This window comes from Rhineura floridana, chromosome 17 (assembly GCF_030035675.1).
Source record: "Rhineura floridana isolate rRhiFlo1 chromosome 17, rRhiFlo1.hap2, whole genome shotgun sequence".
NCBI lineage: Eukaryota > Metazoa > Chordata > Lepidosauria > Squamata > Rhineuridae > Rhineura > Rhineura floridana.
In genome coordinates this window covers 16298549-16319584 of record NC_084496.1, presented here as the reverse complement: position 1 = coordinate 16319584, position 21036 = coordinate 16298549, and the positions used below count along the sequence as shown (strand labels likewise).

At 40.2% G+C, this 21036-nt stretch overlaps 1 protein-coding gene across 2 annotated transcripts in view; it reads left to right on the top strand.

Annotated features, from left to right (window-relative positions):
• Positions 1-21036, top strand: part of BAIAP2L1 (BAR/IMD domain containing adaptor protein 2 like 1) — a 121351-nt gene that overhangs the window by 91046 nt on the left and 9269 nt on the right. The window contains exons 6-13 of one of the 2 annotated variants that reach the window (XM_061599692.1): positions 340-477; positions 1438-1590; positions 2452-2619; positions 3099-3249; positions 4686-4893; positions 5708-5785; positions 8438-8615; positions 17211-17251. In XM_061599692.1, the coding sequence (XP_061455676.1) occupies positions 340-477; positions 1438-1590; positions 2452-2619; positions 3099-3249; positions 4686-4893; positions 5708-5785; positions 8438-8615; positions 17211-17251 (1115 nt within the window). Of the gene's footprint in view, positions 1-339; positions 478-1437; positions 1591-2451; positions 2620-3098; positions 3250-4685; positions 4894-5707; positions 5786-8437; positions 8616-13013; positions 13931-17210; positions 17252-21036 lie in introns of those variants that run through there. The other variant, XM_061599693.1, reaches the window with a different exon arrangement.

Sequence of the window (21036 nt, the reverse complement as noted above, 5' to 3'; positions counted from 1 at the left end):
TGCCTAATGTAAGTAAAATGAGTGTAGCAGCAGCTTCTTGGACTAGGCTGCTATTAAATTGAAGTAACACCTGGTTTTGCATATAATCCTCAGAACTGTTTCCACATGCATGTTGCTGATACTAGATTGGGGCAACAACCTGTAGCATGTTCTAATAATTGTATTGCTATGTATTTATTGCTGCTATGCCAAAATAATACCATGTTTTATGATATGCTAACATTGGTTGGGTATGCCTTTCCTAAAATATTTACTTGCTGCAACAAGGAGTTGAGCTTCCAACTTAATCACCTATATTATTAGATTCTAATATAATATCTCTCAATGCTTTGATTGCAGGCTACTTTGAAGAAATACCAGAATGAACATAGAAGCAAATTGGATTCTTTGGAAAAGTCTCAGGCTGAATTGAAGAAAATTCGAAGGAAAAGTCAAGGAGGAAGGAATGCAACAAAATACGAGCATAAAGAAACTGAGGTTAATACACTCCCCTGGTGTTCATTTTTTCCCCTCCTGTATCCAAGAACAGGAGGTATTAGTGTGAAAATTTTCCTAGATAAAGTCTAGTATATGACATTTTTTTAAAATGAAACTCTTTATGTAGAATGAGCATGGATATAAATAATAGCATTTATGCATTCCTTCTGATTTGATTATAGCCTAATAGTAGATAAGTGATATCTATAAACATTCAGCATGCCAAAGTACAGACCTGGCTCCAGATTTTGGGGGTTAGGGGGCAAACTGCCCTCAGTGCCCCCCTCCACTTTGATCACCCCTGCACCCTCCATGTGGGCCCAAGTGGTGGTGAGCACTGGGGGGCAGGAAAAACATCAACCCCAGTGGGCCCTTCTAACATGTGTGGGTCTCAGCAAATGCCCAGTATGCCGAGTACTGATGCCAAGCTAGCAAGATTGTATGGATCCAGAGACTGTGTGAGTAGAAGCCATTTGCACAGTGGGGCTTTCTCATCCCTTCTTCTCCACTATCCCCTGCTCAAGCAAGTTGCCTCTACCCAATTATCTCTGATTTCCTCTTTCCATTGCAACCTTCTGTACCACATCCAGCTGCAGTGAGGAGGAGGAGAATGGGAGAGCCCATTGAGTGAATGGCATTTTCTCCTGGAAACTCTGGATCCAAGTCCATCTATCTCGAATTCAAATATCTGAAACTGGAATAAGTTAAAAAAGTGTGATGTTCCATTTATCTCCTGGAAGAAAAAATAATGTATAGATTAGTACCCATAGAATGGGGATAAACATATTTAAATATAAGTGATATATCTATAAGTTTATCTAGATCAGGGATAGGCCACTGCATTGCTTACTTTTGTCAGAGATTTGATTAAGATAAAACATTAAGATTCTATTAGATCCAAGTTGTGTAAGAAGAATGTATCATGTTTTCTCTGTTGTAATCTATTGTTTAATACTTTAGTATTTAGAAACTGTGAGTTCTCGGCAGAGTGATATTCAAAGATTTATTGCTGAAGGTTGCAGAGAGGCTCTTCTTGAAGAGAAAAAAAGATTCTGTTTTCTGGTTGACAAGCACTGCAGCTTTGCTCAGCACATGAAGTATTATCACGTAGAGGTTTGTATGAGAGGAGAATCTAAGTTGCCAGAAAAATCTGTTTTTTGTGAGACGCTTGAGGTTTTCCAAAGCAGAGTACACTCTAATTAGTTATGCATTTAAGGCCCCATTGACTGAAATTTGTGACATAGACATTAGAATTACTGAAAGACCAGACCCATAAAAGAACATTCAAGTCACATCAAGTAGCCTATAGACGTTTGTTGTTTGACCCTATAAAGTAAACATGTTTTGCCCAGAATTTTATTTTACTCTCTCTAGGGCAGTGGTTCCAAAACTTTTTTTTCTGCATGGACCACTTTGACATTGCTCAGAATCTTGGAGGACCACCTCATAATTTTTCTGCCTGTTGTAGCAATTGTAACATGCTGTGCTAGATTATTTTTAAATTGTATTTTTATTAGCTTTTATTTCTTATATATTGTATTTTATTATCTATAATACAATAAAATACAATGTAAGAAATAAAAGAAGCAATAAAAACACAATTAAAATTAAATATGAACATTTAATGTGATGGATATGTCATCTCCTGTCTTCAACCACAAATCCACAGACATGCTGTGGACCACCTGAATGAAACTTGCAGACCACCAGTGGTCAGTGGACCACAGTTTGGGAACCTCTCCTCTAGGGAATCATAGATAAAAAGTAATGCAGTTCTGTGATAGGGAAGTGTATTTGTCCACACAATCCATATATAGGTGCTGCAGTATGTCATAGTTCAGAGTGCCAACAGAATTTGGCAAGAACCTTCAATTAAAGATATCTGAACTCACAGTGTAGTCCACTGACATTTTAAATATTTTCATTTTGCAAATTAAAATTATACTCTTTTAAACTGGTTTGTCTTGTTTATAGTGCTCAGAGTTACTTAGCTCTAAATTGCCTGGATGGCTAGAAACTTGCAGTGATGCTACCAAAGTGCCAGAGAAAATCATGAATATGATAGAAGAGATCAAGACACCTGGCTCTACTCCAATATCAGGAACTCCCATGCCTTCACCAATGATAGAAAGAAACAGTATGGTGAGAAATTCCCTTCTGAATACAAGTTTCCTCTTGAGAACAAGGGAGGGGTGGAGGAAAAGAGAAATTGTTTTAAGAAATTGTGTGTTAAACAGATTTTCCTCATGTTACAATTTCACATTCTGGACATGATTTATAAAGCAGCAACTAAGCCATGTTCTTACAGCTGTGTGTTCCTCTTCAGTGAATTAATTAAATTACTTAAATTACTTGGACAATAAATTAAATTACTTGGAAAAGAACACTGGTATTTTCACTTTCCATTTTATCATGTGGAAGGATAAATCCCCCACCTCCTGCTTTTAGCAGGTTGTATATTGGATGCTGTCAGGTTTAGAAACCATGTTGCTGTCGTGTTTCAAAGAAAAAAATTGTTTTTCAGTCAGCTAGTCCTGTTTGTATACCTGAACAAAACGGTTAATATCTTATAAGACATTCTTTCATTGCATTGATGCTTTATGTTAATTTTGTGTCAGTAGGTTGGAAACAATTATGATTCGCTTCATAGAAATTCTCCCAAAGTACCTCCTGCACCTACTGGGAGAGCCTATACTAGTCCTTTAGTTGATATGTTTAATAACCCACCAATGGCTCCAAAGGCACCTTCAGAGAGATTAAATCATTTAACAGGTAAGCAGTTTGTGTGTGTATGTTGAAATAGCATATTCTTGCAGACATTAATATTTTAAATTGACTTACATCTTGAATCTATTGCACTGTTGAATCCAGTGGAATTTTATGCTGCAATCCTATGCACACTTAGTGACACTTAGGATTGGATCTCCCCCTCTAGGATGCACACCTTAATGTGGTAAGGGGTTTGAGAGTGTTGAGAGAAATAAGTGGAATTGCAATCATGTGTATTTCCAGAAACGTTAAAGGTAGAAAAGCATACAGTTGGTTTTGCGAAATATCGCAAATACAAACAAACAAAAATACAGGAATTATAGGCATATAAGTGGTTTGCATGTTTCTTTCATCAGAGGGAACACCGCAAAGCCTGTGCTGGTCGCTTCAGCGCAGATTGACACAGCAGCACACGGGGCTGTTTGCCCGCATTCCCTGCCCGAGCCAAGAGTGGCCACCCGTGGGGGGGGCTGTTTGCTTCCCTCAGGGGCAGCATTCCTGCCGCCGAGCCACATAATGGTCCGGGGCTGAACCCTGCAGTGAATGAGCCCAAGGGTTACGGGGGGATTTGCCTGGGGATTACCAGCGTTGATCCCTTGCACTGCCCACAATCCCCCTGGATGGTCAGGGGCACCTGGAGACACCCCCCCAGCCGGCGCTGCTCCAGAGTGGTGAGCAACAAGGAACTCCATTACAGCCACTACTACCAAACCATCAGGAAATTCAAACTTTCGCGCTCGTACGTTCAAGCGCATGCCCCTTGTTGTGCTTTGTTGCAAAGGGGGAGAGGAGCATACGTCATATTTTTGTAGACCAATTAGCTGATAGGGGGGAATGTTATGGGCGGAGCTGGGAAAAAGCGAGAAGTATGGGTCCTCTTGCTGCGTGTGTGGGCGCAAAAAAAGCGGGTTTTTTATTGGGAAAGAGCAAACAAACAGGTAAAGTGAGGACTGTCAGATGACGAACCGGATATGGAAAAAGTGGATTATCCTGCTCCGTTTGGATGAGCCCTATGTTTGCAAACATTGTGTTGTATGTTTGCAGCTCTTAAGGCATACTGTGTTTCTTGCAAAAATAGTTTTGGGTTGTCCCATTAGCTTCACTGGGACAAAATCAATCCATAGTTTTAGGTGAGTGGGTTTTTTAAACATCTATACATATTTTTAAACATGTTAACTTCTTATAGGAATTGTCATAATCTCTCATTTGATTGATGAAAGATGTATATAAATTACAGCAATCCTCATTAAATTATTTACTTTTCCACTTTCCAAATAAACATTACTGATATTTCCACATTAGTTGTAAAGAGCAGTTAATAATAAGTGAGGCCAAATTGCTCTGTAAAAAAAATCAGGATAGGAAAAGTTGTTGTTATTATTCAGTTCCATTTTAACTTTATCATTTGATCCATTTCTCTGTTGTTTTTTGTTAATCAGATCATGCAGATGATTCCAGTTTATCACGATCAACCTCTGTTGCCACAGGACTAAATATAATGAAACGGCAAAAAGTTAAAACAATATTTCCACACACTGCAGGGAATAACAAGACTCTACTTAGCTTTGCACAGGGAGATATCATCACGCTGCTAATATCTGAGGAAAAGGATGGATGGCTGTATGGAGAACATGATGTGACTAAAGTGTAAGTTAATCCATGTGTCCTCTGATTCCAAGATGAGAATAGAGTGTCATAATAAGGCCTTTATCTTGTTAATGGTGCTTTAACTTTCTGGAAGCTGTAAGTTGTAGGGACTTCAGAAGGAGTTACTTCAGGGGAAATTTGATGCTAGAGCAGTTTTGTAATTTTAAAATCAGAATTAAGAACCTCAAGCTTACTTGAAGGACTGCCTGACTCCTCATGTACCTACCCTTACTTTAAGACCTTTGGTAGAGGGTTTACTGTGTTCCCACAGGTGAAGGTAATGAGAGATACCAGAGAGAGGGCCTAATTGGTGGTGGCACTTCAGTTGTGCAACTTGCTCCCCATATAGGTTTGTGTGCAGCTTACATTGTTGTCCTTTTGGCACTAGGCAAAGGCCTTTTTTTCCAGAGCATTTAGTTACAGCTTTAATCCCATTGGCTCTTTTATGCTACTTTTATTATTTTTATACTCTTTTCATTTAAGTTTTTGTATTTATATTTTAATTTTTTTTAAAAAAAATTGTAAGCCACCCTGGAAATCCGACTGAAACATCCTGTGTCCCACAGTGGAAAACCAGATGCCTCTAGCCCACAAGCAGGATGTGAGCTCTTTCCCACTGTTGTTCTTCAGCAACTAGTACTCAGAAGCATTCTGCCTCTGAACCTAGACAGAGCATACACCCATTATGACTAGTAGGCAGTGGCAGCCAATTAAAACATACACTTCTACTACTATTCCATCCAGTGCAGTTGCTTTAAAGGATAGAAATTGGAGCTTCAATAAGGTGGAAATTTATTACTATGTTCTGTTCTAGAAAAGGATGGTTCCCATCATCATACACAAAGACATTGGAAGAATCAGCTGAGGAGACAATATGTATGGCAGTGCCAAGGTACTATTATTTTAGCTAAACTTTGTATAAAATATCCAACGCTTTCAAGATTTTTTAAAAAAATAAAAGATAGAGCAGTCTCCCTTAAATATAGTCACAGTTTTACTTAAACATTCAACAGGGCTTACTTTTATATCTTCATTTATATCCCACCTTATCACACTTAGTCCACTCTAGCCAACTGAAAATGAAAGTAGTCCCATTGAATCTAATGGAATTGCCCCTGGGCTACATTATCTGATTGATTATATATTTATCCCATCCTTTCTCCAATGAACTCAGAGAGGCATACATGATTTTCCCCCACCCCTCTGTGTTATACTCACAACAACACTGTGAGAGATAGTAATTGGCCCAGTGAACTTCATGGCTTGAGTAGGAATTAGAACTCAAATCACCCCAATACTAGTCCAACACTCTATCACACTGGCTCCCACACAACGCTAAACATAAGTGCCCCAATGCAACAAACGCAATCTACATGCTGTACCAATCTCCACCAGGTGTATAGGATGTGCAGTAGGCTATGATGTAGAGCAGTATAAACTGCATATGGTACTCAATGGGTAATCTTCCAATTTTTGTATCTCTCTATAAGCATTAAAATAAATTCATTTGAAATGTGGTGTTGGAAGAGAGCTTTGCGCATACCATGGATACCAAGATAAATAATTGGGTGTTAGAACAAATTAAGCCACAACTATCACTAGAAGCTAAAATGATGAAACTGAGGTTATCATACTTTGGACACATAATGAGAAGACATGATTCACTGAAAAAGACAATAATGCTGGGAAAAACAGAAGGGAGCAGAAATAGAGGAAGGCCAAATGAGATGGATTGATTCTATGGAGGAAGCCACAGACCTGAATTTACAAGATCTGAACAGGGTGGTTCACGACAGATGCTATTGGAGGTTGCTTAGGGTCACCATAAGTTGTGATTGATTTCAAGGCACATAACAACAAAAATAAGCATTCAGAAACACAGCAGATTGTGACAAACACAGGCTTCTTTCTTGGAAGGTGTAGGGCAGTCTCTAATGGTTTTCTCATCTCTTCCTTGATAGGAAGATCCTCCAGGAATGATATTGCAGGAGAATGGGGAACTCCTAAATTAGGTTGTGTCTAGCTTTGGGCCCAAACTGCACATGACATCAATAGGCGCTCATCTTTAAATACAGATTTGCCCCATTCATATGTAAAATGGGTGAGATTTAAAGGGCTAGACAAGCATGCAGGCACTACTTTTTTCCCATCTGGGCTCACTTTCCAGTATCTGACCTGGAGGGAGAGACTGCAAGGGTATGAGTAGAGGGGAGGGTTCAGCACACGTGTTCCATCCCCTGCTTTATGGATGGATTGGGCAGAGCCACATTTAAAGAAGTAGGCCTCCAGCCATTGTGCTTGAATCTCAGGTAGCAAAGTTCCTCAGACTCCCGTAACTCACAGGACTCTTTCTTTTCATTAATTTCATTTTTCTTCCTTTAAGGAATGGAGAGAGGCACAGACAAGTGGGCCACTGGGGACAGTCATACTGTCACCTGATTGAGCAGGGAAGGGTAACTTCACAAAGAGATTGGCCAACAGAAAGTTGCCTTGCTCTGCCCCTTGGACACAAGTTACAGTTGTGGAGGGGGAGGAACAATTAAATCTTGTTAGGACTTCAGATCTCTTTGTCCCCTCAGTTTCTCAATTATGGCACCCAACAACAAGCAAACAGGCGCTAACCTATCTACAGCTCAGGAGGAAATGGCCCCAACACAGCCTCTAAAGCTGGGCATGTGAAGAAATGAAACAATACTTATGGTGGATGGAAGACCACCTAGATCTCACAAAATGGCTATGGGGGTAGAAGAAGCTATCACAACTCTAGTCCGGAATAGTTTCTGAAATGAACATTATAAATAGGAGTGTTGTCATAGATGCCATAAGCTTAGAGAGGAGGGTGGGTAGGTGAAGCCAGCTTAGTTATTCAAGTTCTACTCTGAGCAGACCCAATGAAAGAACCTGAATTAGTCATGTCTATTAATTTCAATGGGTCTTGTCTGACTAGGACTAGCATTAGATACAACCCTGTATCTCCGATTCTTCCTTGTGCTTCACTGCATTCATGCCTCGGTCTAGTCAAATATACACCCTGGTCTTGAGCAGGAAAAACCCAAATCTATATGAACTCTGCTTGGTCTTCCATTCATGCCTCCATGAATCACTATCAAGCAGACACCTTTGCCTCTTTCATGCTGCAATGCCACAGAGAAACTGCCACCCTATCTCAATTGAGAGAGACTTGAAATTTCAAATTACTTTTCTGCTTTGCGGAGTGAAGACAAGGTAGTCCAGCCCGTCCCAGTTCTCCAAGCATATACAGAGTATTAAGGGGCACAGATACCCATAGTTTCAACCTTTGGACATCTTCCTCTGCCCTGCCTGTTACTGTGTTTCCTATATTTGTTACTAGATTAGCTACGCTTTGCATTCATAATTCTAAATGGGAAGCCAGGGTTTCTACCCCTCAGGGAAATGTAATATCTGAAGGTTGTACTTATCAAAAGAGATTGCTCTAACCCCCAAAAAGAAATTAACAGTGAGCTGGAACTGTCTCATTTGTTGTTTCTTACAAGACATTAATGGTTGCTTTTCATTCCTTTAGTCCTGCACCTATGCGCAGCATCAGCTCAGTAAACTTATTAGAGAGAAGTGCAGTTGTCCTTCCTCCACCAGATTATTTGGTACCTGGGCAAACAAGACCAACTTCAGAAGTAAGACTGGACTCTTCCAGAAGTACTGCTGTAAAAACACCAGTGGCCAGGCCAGAAAGCACAACTCTTGTGAGTAGACCTGTGAATTGAATGTTGCCTTCTGAAGTATTGTTTAGCTGTGTACAAGTCTCAAATTGGCAGGGAAATAACTGCATGAAATATCAGATTAGACCCACCTTTCTTTTGCATATTTGACTGCATAAATAGAAGCCAGGAGTAGTAATTTCTCCAGAGCATAATCTTCAAAAAAAATTGGGGAAAATGCATATCACAGATTTATTCTGAAGTATCCATTAAAGGCTTCATACACTGTTCCTAAAAAGTTTGTTTAGATCAAAACGGGACAAATTACTTGCAAGTTCTAAATGTGTGTACTTCCATAGTAAATTTTGTCTTGATTCCAAATGTAGAACTTTCCATCAAATTAGTTGCTAAACAGAGTTCTTAGCTAGTTACTGTACCTGAATTAAACAGAGAACCAGTAGGACAGAATTAAATATTTAATAGCTGCAGTAACTTTAATTAGCATTTCAGTTGTCAGGTGTTTGAGCTGGATAAGAGATCACGTGGAATACATACTACCTTCTCATTGGTCAAACTATATGCTACTAAAAACCTCAGATAAAACTGGAATCTGAAATGTATCATGTGTGCTCTTGTCAGTATACAACTTTTAAAATTAGTGACAAAAGTGTGCAATCAAAATATGTGGAAGATCACAGTTTCTTTACTACAAAGTAGTAAACAACAGCGCCACCAGCTTGCATTTGTTGCACATGTATGCCATGTTGTTCTCAGGCAACAACAAAAAATTGCACACACCTTGTTCCACTGGAGCCACCACTGGGAATGTCCTTTCCATCCATAGTTGCTACTGCCTTTTGTTTCTTTCTTTCTACTTGTATTGGAATTACAGTACAATGAGGGCCTGGGTCCTCCCACTGTGTTGATCCTCTATCCAGACAGGCCTCAGATATGAAGGAGAGCTGGCTTGTGCTTTGTCCTGTCCTCCTTCAGTATAAATAGGAGAGTCCCACTGGTATGTGGTGCACCGTACAAGGGAAATAATTTTTTAGGTTCCTCTCCTTTGATCTCCGCCACCAAACTCCTGTTAGCTCTCCTGTTTGCTCACTCTCTGAGAGCTGGCTTGTTTGTATCTCCTCTGGACCAGCTGACATGGCTCCCTCTGCTCAGTGAGGAGTCAGGAAACAGAATGAAAATTCCCAGCACACACAGCTGCTCCTAGTTGCACTCAGCAGCTATCAGGCCACGCTCCTCCAGCCAGCAGCTATCAGGCCACGCCCCTCCCAGTCAAGCTGCTATGGAGCCTTTCAGAGCCCTCTTTGTCTGTCTCTTCCTCCCTACACCTCCTCTGCCAAACTCCTGTTAGCTCTCCTTGTTCGCTTGCTGACTCACTTGTATCTCCTCTGGACCAGCTGACACAGCTCCTCCTGCTCTGCTCAGTGAGGAGTCAGGAAATAGAATTGTATTCAAAGAGTGCTTATCAATGGTTCCTTCTCAAACTGGGGGGAGACAGTGAGTGGGATTAGAGATGTAAAATTTCCTGAAATTTTGAAGCCATGGGAAAAAAACAGGTTTTTTCCGTCGTTGTTTTTTCCAGAACATATAGAAATTTTCAGAAAAATTGAAAAAATGCAATATTAGCACTTCTTACAAATTGAAAGTCACTTTGTTACTTCAGGAACATCAAATGTAATTATGTGCAAGTTGGTTTGGCATAAAATCATCACATTTGGTACATTTTATTCAAACAATTATTACAAATTAAATTTACTTTTTTAAATTTTTACTTTTTTTTGTAACAAATGGATCTAAAAGATCCTGAACTGTAAGGAACACCTGAACTGTAAGGAATCTCTTTTGTTTTGCCAGTTTATGAGGAGCAGGCAAAAAACAATCTAAAAAAAACAACAGATGAAATCATCAACATTAATAACAAAGAAAATTATTTATGTCTCTGCTAGTCCTCCACAGTGTCAAGCATCCATTCCCATAAAAAGAACTGAGAAAAAGGGGGGGACCAAGATTCAATGAAACATTTTATTCATCATGCTAAAACAAAACATTCCATAATCCATTTTTTCCAATTTTTCCACTTTTGGAGAAAAAACAAAGAAGGCTTCAGAAAAAAACAGAACATTTTCACTCTAGGCACGAGGGAGGGAACTAATATGTTTTCAGTTGCCACCTGAAAGATGGTAATATGGGGGACAACTGAATCTCCACCAGGAAAGAGTTCTACAAATGGAATGCCACCACTGAGCAGTCCCTGCTTCACCATTCCTTCTGGCTTATAGCATCAAAAAAACCTGATCATTATATAATGCTTTCCTCTCAGTCTTATATGCTACTTGCTTAAAAAGCAGTGCCAGGTAGTTGCCAAATTATAAATGTATGCTATAAATAACAACTGAAAATATGAAATAAAATGCAGAAAATATCAAATGTCTGCATTTGGTACACATCTGGTTAGTTGAAATAAGCCAACTTCAAACCATAGTTCATGAAGCTGGATAATTTCAACTAGTCATAGTTAATATTAACCACAGTTTGTCCAAATTTAGATGATACAGCAAGCTGCAGTTAATGTAAAAGAGAATCAGATGCTTTCAAACTCCTCCTTGTGGCCATGTTGGAGAAGAGGGTGTGTGCAAGTCTGAGGTTCCGCTGTGGCTTATTCTCATAATGCTAAATTATGGGATAATGTTAAGTCTCAGCTGGTCCATATTTTGTCACGCTTTGCAGACATAATTTTTTTAAGATAAAAAAATGAGCCCTAACCATTGTATGGTGTCAGAATTATATACGGACTCACTTAGTCTGCGGTCATCTGGTGAGACCTATTTGATCAACAAATAATCCTCTAACTGCAATTATGAGAGCAAGAGTTTGAAAGATTTATTAGTCTGGAGAAAGTTGCTAAGCAAGCAGTACAGTGAGTTCTTTGTGATGTGACAAGCAAAGAGGTGACTGGAGTCTAGCTAAATTATTGTATCAATTGAGCATCACTGGGCTGTATTTCATAAATTAATTTACCCCAGTATATTCTAGAGGGACTCAGCGTTGGAAAGATGTTTTATGAGGACATCAAAAAATTAACAGGCATTTCTATACTGTGTAACTTGGATATAGTACCAAATGCTATTGTGAGAATAGAGGGTATATAGCACTAGAGGAGGGAAAGAGGTTGTCTGGCAGCTGGTTTTATTTTTTTTAAAAACTATCCACTGCCTTATATCAGCTGATTAATAATACAACATCCACTAAATTCAAGAAACACTAAATTTAATGTATAAAAGCACAAGACTTCCGTTAATATGAGCCAATGCATCTAACTGAGCAATCCAAATCTGCTTTGCCCAAAATGGGGGGGGGAATGGGCAGGTTTGCCACTATCCAGCCGTACTGTCCACCACTTGTAGAGTGATGCCAGTATCACTCTGCAATCACCAAGGTCCTCTTCTACCTGCCAAGTGGGCAGAGAGAAATGCCACCAGTGGGGCAAGCCCCCAAATGGGGCATTCAGAGGGTGGGGAGGGGGTGAGCCAGCCCCACTATTGTCTCGTGATAGCATTGGGCCCAATTTGGGCCCAGTCTGTCTCCCTCCCCACCTTCTGCTCCAGCTGCCAAGTGGCAGTGGCCCTATCACTTCATTCAGCCCCACTAGGCAGTGGGGGCAGTTAAGACTGCAGCTTAAAAAGCTTGACAGAACAGGTCTTAACTGGGTGCCAAATTGATACCAAAGTGTCAGAGGGAATTACACAAATAGGTTTTGCAAGTAATGCTTTTTGTATTTTCCAATAGATGCCAGTTAAGGTTTGGTGTTTTAAAAAAATAATACTTAGATTCTTGTAACAATCTAGGAAGATATTTCTATTTACTCCTGTACATATTTTAATATTTCAAAGTACTCCTGTACTTTGTTTGCAATTACATTATGTATTTTAATTCCCAGACATACCTTTTAAAGTGTGCTATGGGTTTCCTTTTCGGACAAGAGCTTTTACAGAAGCATCATTCTTTCAATCAAATGAAAATTAGAATAAATACTGTGTTGCTTAGCTACTAAAACATGGTACTTGTGTTCCAGGGTACTGAAAAAAAATACTTTTCAGTAGGTTTCTTATGGATTTGTGGGTTTTTTATTGCAGTTATGATATTTTGTCATGAAAATAATCCCTAAATCCGAAATTCAACAACCATGAAAACAACTCAAAAGTGTAGCTTTGTCCGATTCTGTGCTTCTACTATATATTTTGGAAAGTTGCTTGTCTGTTTGCTATGCATTTGGACACCTCTTAAGATATTGTAGCTAAATTTTTCATCGTGGTTCCTAACATCAAGGAGCAGGTTTTCATCTAGGTGTGGGTACAGTTAGACCCCATTTTGAATCAAGATGGCAGACTAAACCTATGAAAACTTCACTGGTTCTTTTTGGTTTCTTAGAATTCTTCAGCAACGCTGGGTGCAAGGCTGATATAATTCATAAAATGGAATCTCCCAACATGGGGCCTCCCAGAACCAGCTTCATCATAATGCCTGGAAGCAGGAAAAATGTGAAACTAGCACATGTAATGGTTCTCTAGAGCACTGGTGGGGAACACGTGGCATTCCAGATGTTGTTAGACTGCAAATCCCATTATCCCTGACCATGGGAGTTGGAATCCAATGACATCTAGAGGGCCACAGGCTCCCCATCCTTGTTGTAGAATTCAGGAGAAGTTGGTCCCCTATACATTTGAAATGGTATCTTCTGCATATGGTCCTGACACATCTTGAATCTGCTCTCTGAAGTTTCATGTTTAGTAAAATGAATCTTAAACCCTGATTCTTAATATGTTAGCCAGTATCCAATGATGTGGTTTAGGATTTTGCCCACCCACCCAAATGATATACAACAAACTGCTTTTGAAATTCCTCTCAATTACAAAAGAGGTTTGCCATGTAGCATGAATGGCTGCTGTTGAGAACCACAAGGCCAGAGCTACTATTTGGCACATGGGAACTAGTTTTATTGTTCTTTTGGTTCCTAGCCATTACTTGGGAACTAATTGTCACTGATTTTGTTAGGATTAATGTGCTTAGAATCATGGTATCAGTTGCACTTCAGCTTAAGTATTGGCAAGTCAGTACTACAGTCTGATGTAGATGTGGCTTTTACAAAATTAGTGCCATAGTCTATGCTCCATGTTCTTACTCAGTTCAGATATGGGTGTATACTCTTTTAAAAAAGGTTTGCACATAGAAACCATTATTATATGCCAGCAGAAGGATTGTGAATTCAAAAGATAATCACATTCCCTCAATGATCATTTGTTCACTAGCTATGTGATGAAAACCAACATAGTCAAGCGAACGCCAGCAGTAATTCATGTTTCACTAAAAATGTCATTTTTAAACTGATCATTTCTTCTGGTTATTTTACTACTTTGAAATAATGTGATTGTTTGCAGTGAAACTTAATGAGATTATTTTTATGCATTGATTTATGGAGTTAATTTAGTCTCTTTTTTTGTACTATAAGTAATAATAAAATGAAACCTACCTTAGTATATGTTTCTGTGAGAAGATTATACATTCTTTTGAAATGCCTGGAGTCTTCTTTCATTGCCCTTGCTGTGAAACTGACAATATTTTTAGCCTTATAGGAGAACCACAGTACCACCTTCTGGCACAGAGGGTTATTGCACAGGCAAAAATGAAGTAGGAAATTGGCAAGTTGAAGTCAAGGAATTTTCTTAATATAGTGAACTCATTTCAATTAGGTAGAATGGAAGAACAACTAATTTGTATTTCACCACGGCTAATTATAATTATACATTATAATTAGTCTGTTTATAAATGTTCACATCTCCAATTAAAGCTATCTATCGTTATTTAACAGATTTGTAACCCAGGCTTTTAGGGTACATAGTCTAAATTTGGGAGCCTCTCTAAGCAGCACCCCATAACAAAGAAGTAGTTGTTCCTGGAAGAAATTTTCTTCCCAGGTACAAACAGAAGCAGTTTCTGCTTGCATTTGGTAGTGGTGGGAGTAGATGTCACCTGTGATTCCCATCCATTACTTACAATGAGTATTTGTGCTTTACTATTATGCTGCATCTTTTTGTCTTTGAGAAAAAGTGGCAGAAAAGATCCAGCCTAATCAATGAAGAGAAATAATCATATAATTTTGAAAACATAAAAAAGGTATGAATCTGAAATATGAGTCTGAAACTTGCCAGTGTAAAGTGCTTGCTTATGCAATGCCCAAGGCAGATCAAAGGACCTTAGTTCCTACACTGCCAAGTGGGACAAAAAAGGACTGGTGCAATGTGGCATCTTAAACAATGTCTTAAAATATTTACACACATGCTGTCCCTTCCCCCCTCGCCATTTGAACTGATGAACAGCACCCCATTTATCTGCTGTTGTTTAAATGTCTTAATAAGATGTTTCTGCACAAATATTTCTTGTATTTATTAAATGTATATCTTGCCAAAGGAGCTCAGGGTGTCAAACATCACTCTTACAATTAAAAATAAATTAACCATATTTAAAAACATCTAAAAACAATCACATACTTTCACAGCAATAATTTCAGCGTTGCTAGGAACAGACACTTTCAGCCTGCGTAAACAGGATTTTTAAAAATTTCTCCTGAAAGTTGTTAAAGAGGGGAACAGACACACCTCACCAAATGTGTCATTCCAGGCACCCTAAGGCAGGCCTGCACAGGACGTGTGAGCCACAAATCCTCCCAAAGGACTTGATAAAATTGACAAATGCTTTTCCTGCTTACCCAAGACTGCAAAAACTGGAATGGTGGTTGTCAAGCACTTGGCAGGACACAGTGCATGTCTTGTGAGCTGCTTTTAACTGGGAAAGTTAAAGGTTGTACGCTTGGTTCCTGACAACTGTGTTGTTTGTTAAGGTGATAATCTTGTTTTATGTTTTGGCTTCAGCAGCTAATAAGCAAATCTTTCCTGGAAACATTGTGGTTTTATTTATTTATTTATTTATTTTAATACATTTAGATACCACCCCATAGCCAAAGCTCTCTCGGCGGTTTACAGCAATTAAAAACACCAAAAACAAGTATACAAATTTTAACACAAAAAAAACAATTTAAAAACACATGCTAAAATGCCTGGGGGAAGAGGAAAGTCTTGACCTGGCGCCGAAAAGATAACAGTGTTGGCGCCAAGCACACCTCGTCAAAAACATAATTCCATAATTTGGGGGCCACCACTGAGAAGGCCTTGTTGCCACTCCCAGCTTCCTTCCGAGTAGGCACCCAGAGGAGGGCCTTGGATGTTGAGCATAGTGTACGGGTGGGTTTGTGTCGAGAGAGGCGTTCCATCAGGTATAGTGATCCTAAGCTGTGTAAGGCTTTATAGGTTAAAACCAGCACCTTGAATCGAGCTCGGAAATATACAGGCAGCTAATGCAAGTGGGCCAGAATCAGTTTTATATGTTTGAACCATCTGGTCCCTGTTACCAATCTAGCAGCTGCATTTTGCACAAGCTGCAGCTTCCAAACCATCTTCAATGGCAGTCCCACGTAGAGCGAATTGCAGTAATCTAACTTGGAGGTTACCAGAGCATGGACAACTGAAGCCAGGTTATCCCTCTCCAGATAGGGGCGTAGCTGGGCCACCAACCGAAGTTGGTAGAAGGCACTCTGTGCCACCGAGGCTACCTGAGCCTCAAGTGACAGAGGTGGTTCTAGGAGAACCCCCAAGCTACAAACCTGCTCCTTCAGGGGGAGTGCAACCCCACCCAGGACATGTTGGACATCCACCATCCGGTCAGAAGAACCACCCTCTAGCAGCATCTCAGTCTTGTCTGGATTGAGCCTCAGTTTATTAGCCCTCATGCAGTCCATTGTCGCAGCCAGGCACTGGTTCAGCACATTGACAGCCTCACCTGAAGAAGACGCAAGGAGAAATAGAGCTGTGTGTCATCAGCATACTGATGGCAATGCACTCCAAAACTCTGGATGACCGCACCCAACGGTTTCACGTAGATATTGAACAGCATGTGGAACAGAACTGACCCCTGTGGAACCCCATACTGGCGAATCCAGAGGGCCGAGCAATGCTCCCCAAGCACCATCTTCTGGAGCTGACCCACCAAGTCCCTCCCACTTCCAACTCAGCCAGTCTTCCCAGAAGGATACCATGGTCGATGGTATCGAAAGCCGCTGAGAGATCAAGGAGAATCAACAGAGTCACACTCCCCCTGTCTCTCTCCCGACAGAGGTCATCATACAGGGCAACCATGGCTCTTTCCATGCCAAAACCAGGCCTGAAACCCGACTGAAATGGATCCAGATAATTGGTCTCATCCAAGCGTGTCTGGAGCTGGCCTGCCACCACTTGTTAAAGGACTTTGTCCAGGAATGTAACATTTGCTTGTTTTAAATAAAAGCTATGGCTGAAAGAACCAGATGAAAGCCCAATGAGACTGTTACTATGAATGTGTTGCTGCCATCCACTTTGGCACCAGAGCAATGTCTATGCAGATTTCTTGAATGCTTTGATCTGCTGCTAACATTGAAATGTAATGGCAAACAAATCTTGATTGTCTGAATATAGTTCATACAGTTGCCAGTATAAAATGCTTCACATGTTGAATTGCAAATTTTCTTTCCTTTTTCAGAAACCTGACATGAATGGCATTCTAAAACCACCTTTCCTAAGGTAGGAGTTTATCTTTCAGCATTTACACACACACATATACATACACATACATACAGGATTGACACCATGCATGAGGTTGACACCAGGCAAGATTGGGCCCTTGGGCACCAGCCTGCCCCAGGCCTGCAGTACTGTAGCCCAACACCCCCCATACAGATGGTGTGAGGCTAATAAGCCCACCCACATGCCCCACCTATGTCTCGTGTCATGTGAATGACATGTGCTTACAGTGCGCATGCCTGCCATTAACCAAGATGGCAGCAGGGACATCAGCCTCTGACGGAAGCCCCCTTGCCATCTTGGGTGATGGTGGGCATGCACAATGTGCTTGGCATTCATACTGACAGGAGATATATATACAGCAAATCTCAGTGCAATAGTGGAGGGCAACTACAACAGCTCCACTTGTTAGTTCACTGGTAAAATTAACTAGTGACACCATGCTGTTATGCTGAATCTCATGGAGGCTGTTAGTATTTTATGTGGGGAGGGGGACTGAAAATAGTGTAGGATTAAATAAGCTGCAGTGAGAGAGGTTATGCAGGACAGTGTGGAAAAGTTGCTCTCTTGTTCTATGTAAATGAGGCTTCCAGTTGACCTGTTATCAGTTCCATTTAAGCTATAACAAAATATAATTAAGTAGTGTCTTACAATCTCAATTTATACCTCAAACAAGCAGTTATGAAGAAGTGCATAGTCACTGTTATAGTTTAACTGGGTCATTCTATTATTTTTTCCTTTATGTATTTAAGAAACTATATTAAGCTATCTAGAAAGTTGTTTTGAGAATAAACTATAGCACCAGGCTGTGACTCAAGGTCAGCAGTGCTCATGGAGCTAACTAGATTACTGAACCATACATACACTAATGCTGGTACCATGGAGCCAATGTGGTGGTGTAGTTGCTGTGTTAGACTAAGATCAAGGAGACCCAGGTCAAATCTTCATTCAGTCATAAAGCTCACTGTGTAACCATGGGAGAGTCATTCCCTCTCAGCCTAACCTACATCATAGGGTTGTTGCAAGTGTGGGAAAAACCATGCTTATTGCCCTGTCTCCCTCCCAGCTCCTTGGAGATGGGGAAGGCCATAGCTTAGTGGTAGAGCATCTACTTTGCATTCAGAAGGTCCCAGATTCAGTCCCCGGCATCTCCAGATAGGTGTGGAGAGACTCCCTGCCTGAAAACCTAGACCTCTGCTGGTCAGTGTGGACAATACTGAGCTAGATGGACCAATGGTCTGATTTATTGTAAGGCAGCCTCCTATATTCCTATAAAAATAAAAACATTCAAGTGGTTCTGGCCCCTCCTGTAAGACTAGACTGGAGCAGGAGTGTAGAGTTTCCAATTTCTCAGGGGGGGGGCACTGGGCCAAACATCGGAAAAGGTGGGTGCAGACTCATGGTTATAGTGGTATCCCTCTGTGTCCTGTCTTTGAAATTCACTTTTTAGATAATAATTATTAATAGGGTTAGTAGTAGTATTATCACTATTTATTAGTCGCTTGCTACTAGGTCTCCAAGAGCCTGAAACATGATTTAAAGCCAAAAAAAGTATCATACATAAAACAACTGAAATGAAATGCAACGAAACAATAACCCTCCTCATACAGCTACAGAAAGCTTGGCAGCATATTGATAAGCTTGACAACATCATCTTAGTCTATCAAATGCCTCTTTACCTGGCACCAAAAGCATGTCAATGAAGGCACCAGGCGGACCTACTGGGGAGCACCTTCCACAGATGGAGAGCCACAACTAAAAAGGCCCTCTCCCTTGTCACCACCCTCCGATCCTCCCTCCAAGGGGGGGACCTGGAGAAGGGCCTCAGAAGAACACCTAAGGATCTAGGTAGGTTCACATTGTAAAGAGCTTTACAGGTCAAAACCAGCACTTTGAATTGGGCTCGGAAGTGTACAGGCAGACAATGTAACTGGAACAGAATTGTTGTTATGTCTTCTGTTCATCTTGAACCCTTCAACAACCAGGCAACCGCATTCTGCACTAACTGAAGCTTCCAAACTGTTTTCAAAGGCAGCCCCACGCATAGCACATAGCAATAATCCAACCTTGAGATTAGCAGAGCATAGATTACTGTAGCCAGGCTGTCCGTGTCCAAATAGGGTCAAAGATAGGATGGACATGTTAACATCTATAAATGTACATACATGTACATCAGACAAACTGGACAGTCTCTACCCAAGAGAATAAATGGACACAAATTTGACATTATGAAAGGTAACACAGAAAAGACTAGGGAACATTTTAGTCTTCCTAGCTGTTCTATTGCAGGAGACTTGTTTCTCCTTCATTTCGAAGGGTGATTTAAGAATATGAAATTGACTAAATTATAGCATTATGGGTGCCTTTATTTGGCAAAGGCATGGTTGTAGTCTCTGAGCCAGTGCAGAGTGCAAAACAGTTGCTGTGTACTAACTCAGTTTATGTACAGAGTTCAAAGTAGTGGCTTTTTTTTTTCATGTCAGACTCTTAACCAAGTATCCTATAAGTGAGTGCAAGCACATTTTGGGACAATTCCTAACAACTGTGAAGTGCATCATGACATCCCCCATAGGCATTTTCTCAAGAAAAATCCATAGCCATGCCATCAGGATTTGATATATCTTGCTTTTCTAAAACATTGCTTAAAAGCTCGACCTTAAAAACGCAGACATTCAAAACAAACAAACTACTAATAAAATCTCATAATAAAGTTTATGGGGCATGACTACAATCCTGTGCATAGTTACCTGGGAGTAAGCACCACTGAACTCAGTAGTGTTTATTTCTGCCATATAGGTTCAACTTGTAAAACGCATTTGGCTTTAACAAAAAAAATCTTCAGATAGCTGATATACAACCTGAGCATGAGATGGAGGTATTAACAGTCCATCAGATCTTGGTTTCCCATCAGGCTTCCAGGGAGGCATTGCAAAGCCATGGGCACAGAGAGCAGGCAAATATCTCTGTCTCTCCAATTCCCAGCCTCTACTAGACTCAAAGACACAAGCCTCTCCTCAACTCCAGGATGGGGAGGTCCCCAGCTAGGTGAGATGAAGGGCCACCTTTGTTCCCATGGCAACACATCTGTCCTTGAACAGGTCTGTGTTCAATATGCTAATGAGGCACTTGACTAACCCAACCAGCCAGAACTACTCACTGGACAAAGGAAACTTGTCTGTCTAGTACATTGCTTTATTGCAGACTGTATCTCCTATAGGCACACAATTTTAAGCCGGAAGGGAATTTACAGATATTATCCAATCCCACCCCCACAATCCTATAACACTATATAGTCAACTTCCTGGCCATTCAGTTACAGATTTTAAAGGCTTTAAGCTCAGGAACACACAAGCTTAACTTCAAAACAATCTCAAGAGGCACATGACTAAAAAAGAATCCAAAATTCTAAAAGAATTTTTAGACTAAAAAGAATCCAAAATGGGTTGCAGACACTAATATAAATATTTAATAACCATGAAGTAAAATGAGCACAACTAATAACAAAGCACTCCTATACCCTTATGAGGCCCATGTCTGTTTAAAATGAGTGCTCCTGGAGTAGAAGATCAGATGCATTTCCACTTTTTGGTCTTCTTCAGCGGCCAACTAAATAAAATATATTAAGAAAATACATATGAGTAATACTAGTTAATAACTCAGATGGTACATAATTCTTTTAAAATCATATGTGATGGTAATGGCACTAATCCAAAGGTTTTTAAACAGAAATTCCTAACTAGAATATTAATAGGTTAATGGCAGCCAATAACAGGATTCTATCAATC